Raw genomic sequence first — 14822 nt, forward strand, 5'->3', positions numbered from 1 at the left:
CTTATGTATTGTCTTCGCAACATTATCTCAGTATTTAATAGGATAACAAATTAAAGCTCAACAACTAGTTTCCCATTAGTTCTATAAAATTGGTTGCCAGCAATTATTTATCATTACATTAACTTTGTGTCACTCTAGTTTTGAAAATTTTAATGTAATTACAATAATTAATATAGAATATTAAAGTATTAAATTTAGCAGAACCGGAATTGTAATGAAAAACTTGTGAACCATTTGTACTCATTTTAGGGTATCTAAACATTTAAATTGAAACTGAAATTCATAAAATAGCTCCAAATCGAATAATAAATGGTCTACTTTCAAATTTAGGAGGAAATCCTATTATATATATTTGAATAGGTGTTGCTATCAGAATGTTACAATTGCTTCACAAAGAGCGGAAGCACTTAACACTTTTCAACAGAAACTCATCAAAAGAATTGACAGCACGTTTCCCTACGAATAGCCATATAATAAATGTAGGATGAAACCTAACTGAAGGTCGAAGTTATAGTCATTATTTCCAATAGTATATATTTTGATTCAGCTAAGGCAGATTTTACATTTGTCAGTTGTAATCACGGTTCATACTGCCATAATGTACTTCTCTACCATTATGGTCGTTTTTTGCTTCGCTGTAGCGTCGACATTGGGCCAAGAAGAAATCGAGGATCAAGAACAGTTAGAAGAAGTTATTTGTTGTAAGTGTTAATTCTTACTTCCGAATAACTCTAGTTAGACTTCTGTTATAGTTCATTAATTACCATTGCTACAAACTGAAGCCATAATTTACTAATTTTTTGTGAAACTCAATTTCACTCAGAATGTTCATTCCTGTAGCTCTTGATCAATTAGTTCTAGGATGGAAGATTCCGTTTTCCAAAACAGTAGCATGTTTTGAGACATTACAGACGTTCAAAGCAACCATACAATTATTCTTTAGAAAATTACTACTAAATCCTCAGGTTCTTCCCTTTGAAAGCATGATGCATTGTAATTCACGGAGTTGTAATTTTTCAGGAGTCATACTGCTGATCTGCGTATAAATAAATCAGGATTCAAACTCCAAACTTTCTTAAATTAATATAAAAAAGAAGTTTAATTTTATTTGTCTCACATATGTGCACAATGATTCAATCTTTATATTTTTATTCAAAAGCATTGTTTTACTTGAGAGAACAAGGCATAAAGCCCAATGACTATCTCTAACGTTCTTAATAATAAGAAATTTTGGTACTTTAATTGATATTATGATATGTTTCATTATGGTAAAAAAGTCAGTTTCAGAAAACTTTTTCCTTTCATTTGAAAATCTCAACCTAATCTTGGTTATCGGTTTAAAATATGGCAGTTTTTAATAAAAACATACGTTGTCATACAATTTATTGTAATATATTAGCAGGGTTATGAATCGTAACAAACTAGTGTTCATAGCATAGGAACATTTCTTTCTCATACGCACTTGAATTGATATTTTTCATCAACAATTTAAATATGCTTATATATATTCTGGAGTGAGTCTGTAGGAATTCAGAATTATTTCAGAATGAATGAAGAATTTTTAGAAGTATTTACTCATATAGCATTTTAGAAGGTGATATTGTAGAGCACTTCATGAATTTCGGTTACATTTTAATAGCCTACTAAACTACATTGTTAGAGTTTACTGCTATAGGCGAACTATTGCTCGAACAGAATTAGATTAACTTAAAATGGACAGAAAATTTAGTATTGAAAATGATAGTAATGTATTATCAGGATCTGCAACTCTTATAGATAAGAGCAAAAGCTGTATTGCAGCTTGAAGTTCTTCCGCAACTTGTGAAGTCTAGAATACTAAATTAAATTTTCAGTAAGGGATATACAATGTTAAACTTTTAAAGCTTTTATATTTCAGCAAAAAGAAACAGCCAACTTTAAAAACGTTCTTACCGAGGGTTATTTGCTAAGCGAATGAATTTAGCAGGAGGTACAAATTAAAATAGAACTAAGTTAACTAACACAGCCTCGTGTTTATTTACTGCTGCGACTCCCAGATAACTAATTGAATTTTAATGCTTATGGAAGGAGGTGGAGTTGTAAATCAAGGAAACTAGAAATTGAAACAAAAGTGTTTCATCAACCTGCAACAATTAAAAATATTCACAGAAGAAATTATCTCACATTTAAGAAAGTAATTTATTTTAATACACTATTTTTAATATTTCGTTACTTTTATTTTCAGCTGAAGAAGAAACAACGAGAACGTCTGTCATCGAATGCTTGAGCTTAATGCCGGATAGTGTAAGTTCCCCTTCCCCCGAATCTCACATATTTGTTATTATATCTATTAAGTAGTATTGTTATTATTATTATAATAATTTTTTAAACGTATCGAGTTCCTAAAAGAATGCAATGGTATTTTAGATACACAGTTTTATAATTTTTATTTTAAACAAAAGTAAATTGAAAGTTATATACTTAGTGACGTTCAAATGATCACTAAATAAATGAAATTTGTATTTTAAATTCAAAATTTATTTAGTTAGTTTAGAAATTAAATTTAGAAATGTCTTTTAGTAATTATCATAATGTTAGAAATTTCTATAGCATCACCTATTTGAAGTACATACACGCAAGATAAGATATATGGAAGAGGAATATCTTAATTTATAAAACCCTTTAAGTCTCCCTTTTTTATTTTGTTAATTCCCCTCTCTTTTCAAAAATTAATTATATGCTTGTAATAAACTCTTCTCGTGTGTGTAATTTCAGAATTAATCTTTGTTGTATGTGTTTAATAATGGTAATGGCTTGAAGGCAAAAGTGAAAGTGAAGTTTTTTTATCCATTAAAAATAAAAATAAAAAAAATTGCCGAGAAAAAATTCTTAAAAAACAAACAGAAGCAAAGTGGAACGAGAAATTTGCTATTCATAATTAAATAGCAGTATCTTAATTGTCGCACTATTCTTAGGCTTCTTTGGACTCCTGAATGTCGTCCGCTGTTTTGTTTTCCTATTACCATTTACAGTTCTCTAAATATGTGAAAAATAAGTTAATAATTACGGACTACTTCACATATGGCCTATATATTTGGCATGTGCATATTAAATGAATGTTATGCCAAGAATAAAGAAATATTCAGCTGGCCGCGATTGCTCCATATAACATCCAGCTTCCATTATCGCCATTTCCTGCAAGCACTTATATGTATAATATTATAAGCATTATTTACTGATACTTGATCACCAACTTTTATCAAAATGAAAAGGAAGGGAATGAAACTGACAGAGATGAATGTGCCTTGCATATTGCTACTAAAAAATAAGATTATTTTCCTAAACCCTTCATTTGTAATATTAGATGATTTCGATAGTTAAATATGATTGGCATAAAAAATACTTTAAACTGACTTTCATAGGAAAGACAAATTGCAGGAAATAGGCACGTCAAATTCTATATTTGAAGAATTAGCATCTAAGTAGCATCTTCATAAAATGCAATATTATAATCTTTCCAAAAAGAAAGATTGTAATATTGCATTTTATGAATTATTTGGATTATTTGGATTCTAGTGACTAATATATGCACCTTCTAATTATCTGTACTTAACAAGCGATAATCTTGCATCTGTGCAGTATGTTAAAAGAAGCATAAAAATTCTCCATTTAATCAAATATTGTCTGATTTTGCTATTACCGAATCATAATCAATAAAATTTCTCTGTTTTAACTGTCACAATAAGTGTATTTTAGCAAATAACGCATTCACTGCGTTCATTTTTTTAAATGTTAAATAGATCCGATTAGATTTAATTTAGTTAATTAATTTAATTAGATTAATGTTATAATAATTAGATTTAATGTTAAATAGATCCAATTAAATTAAGAGAAAAAATAAGTTACAAAAATTAAAGCGTATTGGATAACATTAGAACAAGATCCTGTAGCAAGTTTGAAACATCTTCTTATGAATGAAATTTATTGTTATATTTTTAGTTTGGTATGGAAGCTGATTTTTAATGAGAAATAGGAGCTTTAATTTAATAAAGATGGCACCGAATGAAGCTAATAAATCAGCTTAATACATTTTTGCCTTTAAAAGATAATAGTAAAAATAAGAAAAAACTCTTTTCATATGTAAGCTTACCTTTAATTTATAATTTGCTTCAATTTTTAGCACGTGGAGATAGTTAAAACATGCACCACAGAATTGGCTGATATGGGTAACGATTATTCGAGACTTCTGGATATATATTGCAACAACCGAGAAGTTGTTGAAAGAGTAAGTTTCACTTGATGTTGTTTTATAGAGAACATAAATATTCATCTTCTGCATGCATAAAAATTCACTACACGAAGTACATGCAGTTAAAATTTTTTTAAATATCAATCAGTTTTAGCAAATATGAACACCAAAGTCATCCTCTCTTATATAACTTTGATCTAATGATATTAATAATGAATTGTCTTAGAATTAAATTTAAATAATTTTCAAATAGTAATATATTATTTTATAATATGTTATATTATTAAACACTTTGTGATATGATTTTGCACTAAACACGAAAAGTAAAATGAATTAAACTTGAAGAAAATTGCGAAATCATTCCAATTCTTTAATTTGCGCTAAAATTTATAAAGAATAAATACACAGGATTAAAATTCTTTAAATGCTAATTAATTAAATTCAGTTTATTGAAATTTACTGCAGTAACATTGTTAATAATTAAACTTTTAAATATAAACTATGTTAGTGTACACAATGCACAAAGTTTATTTCCTACCGGATGAAAACGATATCTAAAATGTCATTAACCACCAACCGAATGGACAGATCCCTTTATACAGATAGTCTGTTCTCCTTGACGGCGCGGGTAATTTCCTAGGAGAGTTCTTCCTAAACAGTACTTTTCTGCAGTAATCAAAAACATTTGTGATGCTCATTAAATTGATTATAAATCAAAAGATGTGACACTAACAATTATTATATGTAAGAGCTTTTACTAATTCTGCAAATGAAAAATTTCAAAAATATTTTCGGCGAAAGGTTATTTTGGCGGAATTGCATGCGATGAAAAAGATTACTGAATGTGCTTTTGAAATTATATCAGCATGAGCTTAAATTTGTGTGAAGTTTAATTACGAAATGGGATGTAATTATGGAAATGCTCTAACTTCATTTAAAGAGGGGAATTAAGGAAAATCAATCACATTCTTATTGCTTAAAAACATTAATATAATACGAATATGTTAAATTCTAAGCTTTCGTTATGCTTTAAATATGTTGATATACAACAAAATGATTCTGAATATATTAGCACTCGTTAGTTATCGTGTTACTTTGATTAACATTCCTGTTGATTTCTGTTTAATTGAAATATGATTAATATTTTAATATTTTATTTATGTAACTAAATTATTCTAGTTTTACATATAATACACGTAGTTTCGGGCCAAAAGTATTACTTTTACAGTTATTGATTTCTGTACTCATGAAATTATAATGTACATAGATAAAAATGCAGAACCTAACGTCAGATAAAATTTTCTGGCAGGAAACTAAACATTGATTGCAAACGTTTATAATATATAAAGAGTACCGATGAACTTTGCGGTCTGTAAATACAAAGTTTTGATCTATTAATAATTTTGTTATTTTAAATTTAGTCTGAAAAGTAATTCGAGAATATCCCTTTTCCTTTTAGTCCGATGAATGCATCATGCAAAAATATCGAGAAAGAGGAGTAAGTATGAAATTTTTCTGAAACATGAATATAATCCTTCCGAGGTGATTTATCAAAAAATAATTATAATTATCAAATATTTATTGACGTGTTTAAAACATTGTTGGTGTAAATTAAAATGTCTAAGGTATGCTTTCTTTTTGAAATTTTAACCTCTAGTTTTATTTTCCTCAGTTTTCATTCGTCAGACATTTTTTATTCAAAGAAACTGTTGTTTTCAAATTCTGATATGTTTACTGATTTGAAATAATTTTCAAATTTTGTTCTCTTTAAATCTGTGTGAAAGTATTCTCAGTAAAACCATCGCATTCAATGATATCGTTTCAATCAATGAATACATGTGCTAGTACTTTTTATGAATCCAACTCTCGTATTTTCACTTGCCAAAATGAAAACATGGCAGAAAAAATAACTTAAGATGTATTCTAAGATTGTGCAGCAAATTAAAATCATGTTATTTAAAATAATTAATCTTAAGAATTAATTTTGTTTTGGAAATTGAGTGTTCCGTAAAAATTTCTCAAATGTTTTTCACATTTCGAGAAATAAAATTATAAGAAACTTAATTTAGTATAATGAAATAAGCGGTGAAAGGTGTTTCAGTCTTAGTATTTCAAAGGTCTTATAAAGTATTTCCTCCCTTGCATTAGAATAAGAAAAAAAAAACTTTGGTTTAATTAATAAATGTAACTAAGGTATTTCTCAGAAAAATGTAGTTTATATTTATAACGCATAGGTATTTTCTCCCACCTTCTTAGCATGCCTTAGTAATCAGCACACTCGGCGCGTATTCGAAAGGTCCGGGTTCGAGTCTGGGCGAGGGCACTGCGCGTTTTCACATCTGCTGCTTCAAAATAAGCTAATAACTCTACAAATGGCGCCCGAACTAAAATATGGTAGACGAAAATTCGTCATCATCAGGATTTGGCAATTTGGTCCCCTAATTCCGAGTCGCCTTTCTAAAGGGGGAGTATATAAGGCATTTTGTCCCTCCTTCCAGAAATCCTTCGTGGTGTAATTGGAAACATATTCGAGAGGTCTAAGTTTCGAGTCCCGGCGAGTGAATTGCATATTTTTCACATCTCTTGCTTCAAAATAACCTAATTACTCTAGAGCCTTTTTTGACTAGTTCTAATGATTACAATTATGTGAAGTGTAATGTAGGTTATTTTACACTCCTCTGAAGCTGAAATTACTAAGAATGTCAATTTAATATAATGAAAAAAGCAGTGAAGGATTTTTCAGTCTTTGATTTCAGTCTGTTTTTCACTACTAATGACTATGTGAAGTGGATAATTTTTTCACTCCTTCGAAGCTAAAAGTTTTAATAAAGAAAGAAATGAAAAGAAGATAAAAATTTAATTGCTTGATTTTTTTTCTAAATCATTAATTTTCAGTTTTCGAGGTTGAGCAGTCAAAGATGTCGAGAAATTATATCGAAGAACTGAGAAAAAAGTATTAGTAAAAAATAAGCAATTCAGCTGCTTAATCTTTTATATAAAATTCGTAAGGATTTAGACTATTGCAGTCTTCTATATCGGAATAGAAAATTAATACAGGGTTTCTACAAATGATTCATCGGACTTCAAAACATTGAATTAATAAAAGTGATAGCCGTGTATTTAATATTGAACATAAAAAAAAAAATTGTCGAACTCATCAGGTTTTCCTCTAATGTTCTGTATGTGCAGTTGTCCCAAACTCAATCACGTTGCTCGATAAACATCTTTTACAGCATTATCCTATCACTGATCATCACAACACTATTTATCCATTTCTTGAGCTCTACCAATATTGTTGGCAGAGGGAGCAGGTAAGAAAACACAATCTTTCAGCACTCCTAAAGAAAGGAGCACGCAGAGTAAATAAAGAAACTTGGAGGGTTAGATTACAATTCGTTTACTGCTAGGATGTGTATTACATGACCAAAGAGATATGTATAGACCACCTGCAGTGTGTGAATAGTACATTGTGACGTTTCTCATATACTAATTATTATTAAATTTGTAATACGCTTGAAAATAGAGAAGTTTGAAATCCGATGAATTATTTTACTTTATTGATAAGAACTGGAATTTATTAATGCTGCTTTTATTATTCGTTATATAAACTATACAAATAATATTCGGTAGAGCTATTAATCTCTAAGAGGGGTTAGGAATTTAAATAACACTGAAAAAGGCCCACCTATATATTTTCAGACCTTTTTACAGACTTTAATGTGCATCAAAAGTTTTTACATTATCAGTTTTGAGAAATATGCAATTAATTTTTTCTGAGACAACCATTTTTTTCATTATTTTGTCTCTTAAAATGAGAAGGAAAATCTTTTAATCTTTTTCATTTTATCACTGTAAATATTTTTAATTTTCTCCGTTTCTTTTATCTATATTTAATGGAATATTTTAAGTATGTCGATTTTTCTTCTAAACATAGGATTTAAATTCGATATTGTAATTGTAACAACAGTTTTATCTTTCAAAATATGCTTGAAATGTCACTTGCGTAAGAATCCATTTTTAAGTTATTGACTATATATGAATCGGGAAATAAATCATCACTAGTTTTCATAACTGACATCGAAAATAATTTTATCCATTTCTTATAGGAATCAGAATTCGTTCCTCTTAAACCAGTTGTGGTAAGTAATTCTATTCATTGGTTAAAGCTAGAAATATAGTATTTTGTTGTTTTTGTTATTAGTTATAACAGCACTACTGCGATTATTTTTATTATTTATGTCAGTTATACTTCACGGACCATTCACAATAAAGACGAGAGATAAAATATAAGGATGTTATATCTATTATATCAATTATGAAAATTTCCTTGAATACCTTCATCCTGAGAGAGTAAAATTATCCACAGTGTTACCGTAAACCCCTATACCTTTACATTATAGCCGAAGACGTTGTTTTAAATCAATGAAACAGAATTAAATTGCTTCACGCATTAAAACTGAATATCTGTAATTGTCCAATTCAGGTTAATATTTCAAATGTTTTCTGGAGCATGAATTTTAGGATAAGCATCATTTTGATCACATTAGAAATTCTAGACACTATGTCACAAAGAAACTAATGGGGCAGAAAGTTATGGATCAACACAGGTTTTTCCAATCTACGACCTGTGGATCACAACCCGATTCGCAAGTTTATAAATAAAAAAAATTTGAAAGGTACGAACAAATTTTAAAATTTGTAAAAGAAAAATTCACAGAAGTACAGAAGAGTCGCGTATACAACACGGAATGTTATTTTACTCACTAAAAATAAGAGCTATTTACTTGATTTTAAGTTTACTTAATTTGACTATTAGTTATCTTTGGCCAATAAACTGCGAGGAAAAACTTTATATGGTCTCTTTTGTAAAAAGGTTTAGGCAATCAAATTTAATACCACAAAATGCACACATAAAGGCCCTTGAACAACTAGACATGTGAGTTGAGACGAATTCTTGAATCTTTTGAATATCTAATCTCTGAAACCTTTCGAAGAAGAAAAAGAAGAAAACTTTTATTTAATTATAAAAGATTTTAGTTAAAGTAAATTTCAAATCAAAGTTTTATGAAATGTAATACAGATGTTAAATGAAGTTTAATGGCATGCAGATTTAATTGTTTTTAAAGCAGTAAACAAGTAAAATATAGTAGAAGAACTTGAAACTGATTTTCTCAGTGTAATTTAACAAAACATTCTTGAATAAGAGTTCAAATTGTTTATACTTTTCCAGAATTCTTTTAAAGAAAAGGAAATACGGGATGCTACAAGTTAGTTTTTTTCCTTAATGAATTAGTTTTCCCCCTAATGAATTGTCGATAAAATTAATCTTTCTAAAAATTTGAGTTAAAACATTTAATGGGTTGGGATTTGAAAGATTCAAGTGAAGAAAAAGGCACGAAAATTCGAATTTGCCAATAGCGAAACTTTTTTTAAGATTCGTGGTGGAATTCAATGTTTTGAATGGCTCATTACTAATTAAAAAACAGTTATTCTTAATAAGGGGTATAGGAAGTTTCTAACATGCAATTGAATAAGCGAAAATGCCTATCATGGTTTCCATTTGAATATAATAAACTGATAATTTGTATGGGTAGTATGCAATTTATTATGGTTACCATTTCAATGTAATAAACTTATGCAGTTCATTAAGCCCTTGAACAAAAGTATACATTCAAATTTAAATTATATGAAGTTTTAAATTCATAATTTAAAATTTTTCTGTTCTGTTTCCGTAAGGAAGGTATCATTGCATTTTGAAAGATTTAAGAACTTTTATTTGACTTTTTACTTTATTCATCTCATATTATGAAGTTTTATTTATTTATTTATTTATTTTTTCTCTAGGAGTGCATCAAAGTTCTTGTTGCAAACCGATGATATAACAGTGACATCTTCACCGGAACTCAAGATTACATATTTTGATTTTTTTTCTTAACTGCATATAAATGTATTTCTGCCTTATGAAATAAATATTTTCCACGCTATAAATTTTTACTTCTTTTCTAGACCATAAATGCATGTATACGTACCTTACGTTTTCATTCTTAGTTGAAAAAAGAGGCACCAGAATTTCAATCAATATTAAATTTTACAAGCTGACATACATTTTACTTGCCATTAGATATTACAATCTGCTCGTTTATTGTACATAATGGATCAAAATAGGAACGTAACGTTATAACGATTATAGCGTATATGATCTCGTAGAGCGTTAAACTTTAAGTATCAAGTAAGCTTTACATTTTATTAAAAACAAAGTTAAGAATGATCCAAAGCAGAGCGTTAAAGCAAGAAAAAAAAAATATGTATCAGAAGAAATTCTTATATCTGTAACTTTATTACAATAAAATGCATGAATGCATTCCTCAAACTGATCGACAATGATTTTAAAAAAAGAAAGAGGTGAAAATTCAAAGCACATAAAGTAGTAGAATTAGAAATAAATTTTTGAAATAAAATGAGTTAAATTTTTCTGCCAGCATCTCATTTACGTAACATATAAAATTATATATAAATTCTATCGTTATGCATAAATATGTAACTTTCATAATTCGTGGTTATCTAGGCTGCATTTTTAAGATTTCTGTAGTTGCTTATGCATGTGGTAAATTACCTTTTTTCTCCTAATCTCCAAATTTCAGAACTATGAAGTTCTGATAAAAACATTTTTAGAAAAAGCTAATGTAACAGTTGCACATTTAAAGTAGCGATTGACACCTGCAGATGGCAGCACTACAGCACAGAATGAAATTTTCGGGGGGTTTTCCCCTTTCCAGCTCCAGCTCTGTTTTTATCGTTGTTCATAGATGGCAGCAGGAACTTATTTTTCTATATTGATAACTTAAAGCCCCGTTTACATGCAACGCTCTTTCGCGCAGCCACCGTTTATATTAGGGAGAAACGGGGATATAAAGCAGTTTCGCCTTTCAGAACCGGTTCAGGTGTACATCCGTCAACCCGTAAGCCACTGCGAGCAATGAATGATGTCACAAACGCGGATCGGATTGGCGGATTTCTAACGTTTGCTCACATCTTTTTTGGCATTGTTTACTATTGCTATCGAAAGCCATCGGAGTTTAACTCTTTAATTAACTAAAATACACCTAAATTAATTTAAAATGCAATTTATATACGAGACCAAATGGTTAAATGAAGAAAAGAAATCACATATATTGCTGAACAATTTTAAATAAAATGTTTTCTGGCTGTTAAAATTTCAAACTTTGCTTTTTGAAAAAATTAATAAAATGACACATTAATATTATTTACATTAATTACAAACGCTTTAATATTGATTATAAACGTTTTAGAAAATATGTTATAATTAATTCATGCATTAAAATTGTTTTGAACCTGTTTTACGAAGATTTTAAATAAAAGCTTGTAATTTATGTTTATATTAAAAAATTGAATAGCACTAGGTTTTATTATATATATATATATTGAAATTCAGCAATAACATTTTTAAGAAATTTGAAATGATTTAATGACGATTTAGGCCGTTTATATTTTTTAAAGTGCTTTTTCTCAGTTTGCATTTTTTCGATAAATCCTTTTATTTAATGTCCTAAAACTTATATACATATGGCATAAATTATTTAATATTTTTATTGCTTATTTAAAATTATATTGCTTTATAGAAACAAGGATGGGTTTTGCAAAATACTGAAAAGAAAATTTATTTGAAGTGAAAATGTGAATGAGATATTTGTTTCAAAGTTTTTACATAAAAATATGTTTTAATTTTTCTTAGAAACTAATTCATTATTTGCAAAATCGATCATTAAAGTTATTAAGAACTCTCTAATAAATACAATAAGAAAATTTGGGAAAAAACATTGAAAACTGAGGGAGAAGAATGACATTTTAATTGTTAAACCTTTCTTCGAAAATTTTAAATTAAAAAAAAAAAATTACTAGCCAAAAAAAGTATTAAAAAATTTTGAAAGGTTTTCAGATTTTAAATTATGTCCAAAGGGGCATTTTCTTAACGTTTTAACTCTTTTCCTCCAAAAAAATTATAAAACTGCTTTAAAATGAATTCTGAAGAGAATTTTTTGTGGTGTCTGTACGTAGGTACGTACGTACGTATGTATATCGCATAACTCAAAAACGAGTAGCCTCAGAACGTTGAAATTTTGTAAATAGGACTGCTATAACATGTAGATGTGAACTGGTATTTTGGTTGCAATCGGCCGCACCAAATGTATAGAAATATATTTTTATGTATATATCCACTCTGCTACCCGGCTCAGTGAGCTCACTTTCTTTACTCTTATGTGTTTGTAAATTGTGTATTTTTTGCTTTAAAAATGATTGAATTATGTTGTTCTTTATCATCCGGTTAAGGTTTTTATGCCTCTAGGAATTCTGCAAGCAATATTTGTACAATTATCAACAATTTAAAAGCTGTTTAAGTGCGGTTAAGCCTAATTTTTAAATAACATGGCGGACATATTTGTTTACATTTGAAACAGCAGAATAGTAGATTTGTTAACAATCTAGAGAGACTAAGCTTCGCGACTACAAAGATAACGCCTTCATTTATTATTGCGAATTAAATCATGCTTAATCCTTTCTGGAATTTTTTCGAGGAAATAAGTGTTTAGGATTTACTTCGTAATTTTTAATATAGATATTTTGAGTTTTTATGTATTTTTGCCTTGTCGCGAAGTGAGAACTGAATTAAGTGAATGATAAATACTGAATCGTCTGCGAAAAACTGTTTCTTTTTTGTTTTGTTTGCTTAATTTCTTTTATACATCGTTCTAGATTTATTATAGTATTTGAATAGAACATGTGGCAACGATTAAATAATTCTTCAAATGATATCAATTTTATGCATTCTGAATTATAATGTACAAAGATACGCCATTACTGAAGATTATTGAAGTCAACAGATGGCGTCGTACTTCTTTCTCTTATGAGATCCGCACCCAGCACCCTCTTATGAGATCCGCTTGTTCGGATTTTTTTTTTTTTTTTTTCTGATCTTTATGCCATTAGGAACTTAAGAAATATATACTGGTAAAGGCCTCAACAGGCCGCATGCCTTTTACACGAATGATGATCTGTGATCTGTTAGAATATGAACGAAATATAACGCTGTTAAGTGAACCTAGCGCCAGAGTGTCGCTATGTACAAATATAGTGAATTTTAAAAAGTGCATTTATTCTATTGTGGTTTATTCGCTATCGACGAAATAGATTTAATTCAATTCAATAAGTTTAAATAAAATGCAAGAAAAAATGCGTATAATTTAATATTCTGTACAAGGAAGTCAATGTGGCGTACATATTAGATGTTTTATATTTATTATAGCATTTCCGCCAGTTTTTCCTCTGGCAATTTTTTTCGTACAGCTGCGAGATACAAAAATTAATCTGGGAAAAAAATTTTACGTAACATGAAAATATATGCATACGTTGATGATTGCGCAATTTCAAAGCGCAGTGGAAAAAAAAAAAGAAGGAAAAAAGACGAGGTTATTCTAATCATCCTAATGATTAAATTAAATTCACTACTTAACTCGCTATTTATGTTTACTGCGGTTTCAGTCAGTGTAAGAACATGAGCATATAAATCTATAATGTAAAATAAGTTTGATATTAAATGCTCTCGATTAACTGTAGTCTAAGTACGTTTAAAGTATATTAATCTGTGATGTTTATTTGGTTAGCTGGATGTATTTGATGCAAAGCACGGAATTTTCAATTTACGATGAGTTTATCAAAACTTAACTTGGCTGTAAGTCAAGGAACACCTACCATTGTTACAAACAATAGCTTACTAGGTGCTATACGTAATATTTAACCCAGTTTTGCTTTGGTTCAAGAAATCTGATGTTTCATCCGATGCAAGAGCATTAATGAGTGTACCTAAAAAAATAATTGTTTGTTTATAATTCAGAAGAGAACATGTTTATATCGTACACGCAGCTTTTTTACTTTTCGTAATTACTGATCATACATATATATATTTTTTTTTTTTTTTTTAGTTTAAAATTTATGAATTAGACCATGGTTTATATTTTGTTTATAATCATCAGTATTTCCATCAACGTATTCCTTATACTGTTGCCAAAAACGCTTGGAAGGAAAGAGTGTAACAACTGTTGTATGGAGTTGGCACAGCAGCACAACATTGAATCCAATTGGTGTTTCTCCCCCCTCTCCCGGTAGTTTTTTCTTTCCGATTCTCTTTTACACTCTAAATCTGCATTCCAAAGGCTGGTTTTGAGCGAAAACTAAATTCTTCCGTTCCCTGTTTCTCTCGTATAAGCCGATGTTTTATTTTGTAGCAACTAGAACAAGGTTTATATAATAACTAAAAATAAGGTAAACTCGCAAAGCAAAGAAATGAGCTTATTACCGTCTGCATGCATTTAAACAACTTTCCGCAATTATTGTGCTTTTTTGAAATTCTTTTATGCAAGTAATCAAGAAGGGTTCACTAGGGGGTCACATCCACACTGCAAGAAATTTTCTACCATTGAGTGATAAAGAATTTAAAATATTTAGATTCAGCAAATTTAGAAGAGCGAAAGAGATGATGTGATTTAATTTGGGAAATAGTCCCAAAATCACGAATAAC

At 29.0% G+C, this 14822-nt stretch overlaps 1 protein-coding gene across 1 annotated transcript; it reads left to right on the plus strand.

Moving 5' to 3' along the window:
• The first annotated feature begins 544 nt into the window (after positions 1-544).
• On the plus strand, positions 545-10216 carry LOC118195179 (uncharacterized). The gene is made up of 6 exons (XM_035366436.2): positions 545-701; positions 2225-2283; positions 4160-4264; positions 5688-5726; positions 8335-8367; positions 10073-10216. Exons 1-6 carry the CDS (start codon positions 599-601, stop codon positions 10103-10105), a joined length of 372 nt encoding a protein of 123 aa, XP_035222327.1. The 5' UTR covers positions 545-598; the 3' UTR covers positions 10106-10216.
• Positions 10217-14822: the final 4606 nt, after the last annotated feature.

The sequence above is a fragment of the Stegodyphus dumicola genome, chromosome 10, assembly GCF_044657685.1.
Source record: "Stegodyphus dumicola isolate Sdum_Otavi_A_Nest chromosome 10, ASM4465768v1".
NCBI classification, from domain to species: domain Eukaryota; kingdom Metazoa; phylum Arthropoda; class Arachnida; order Araneae; family Eresidae; genus Stegodyphus; species Stegodyphus dumicola.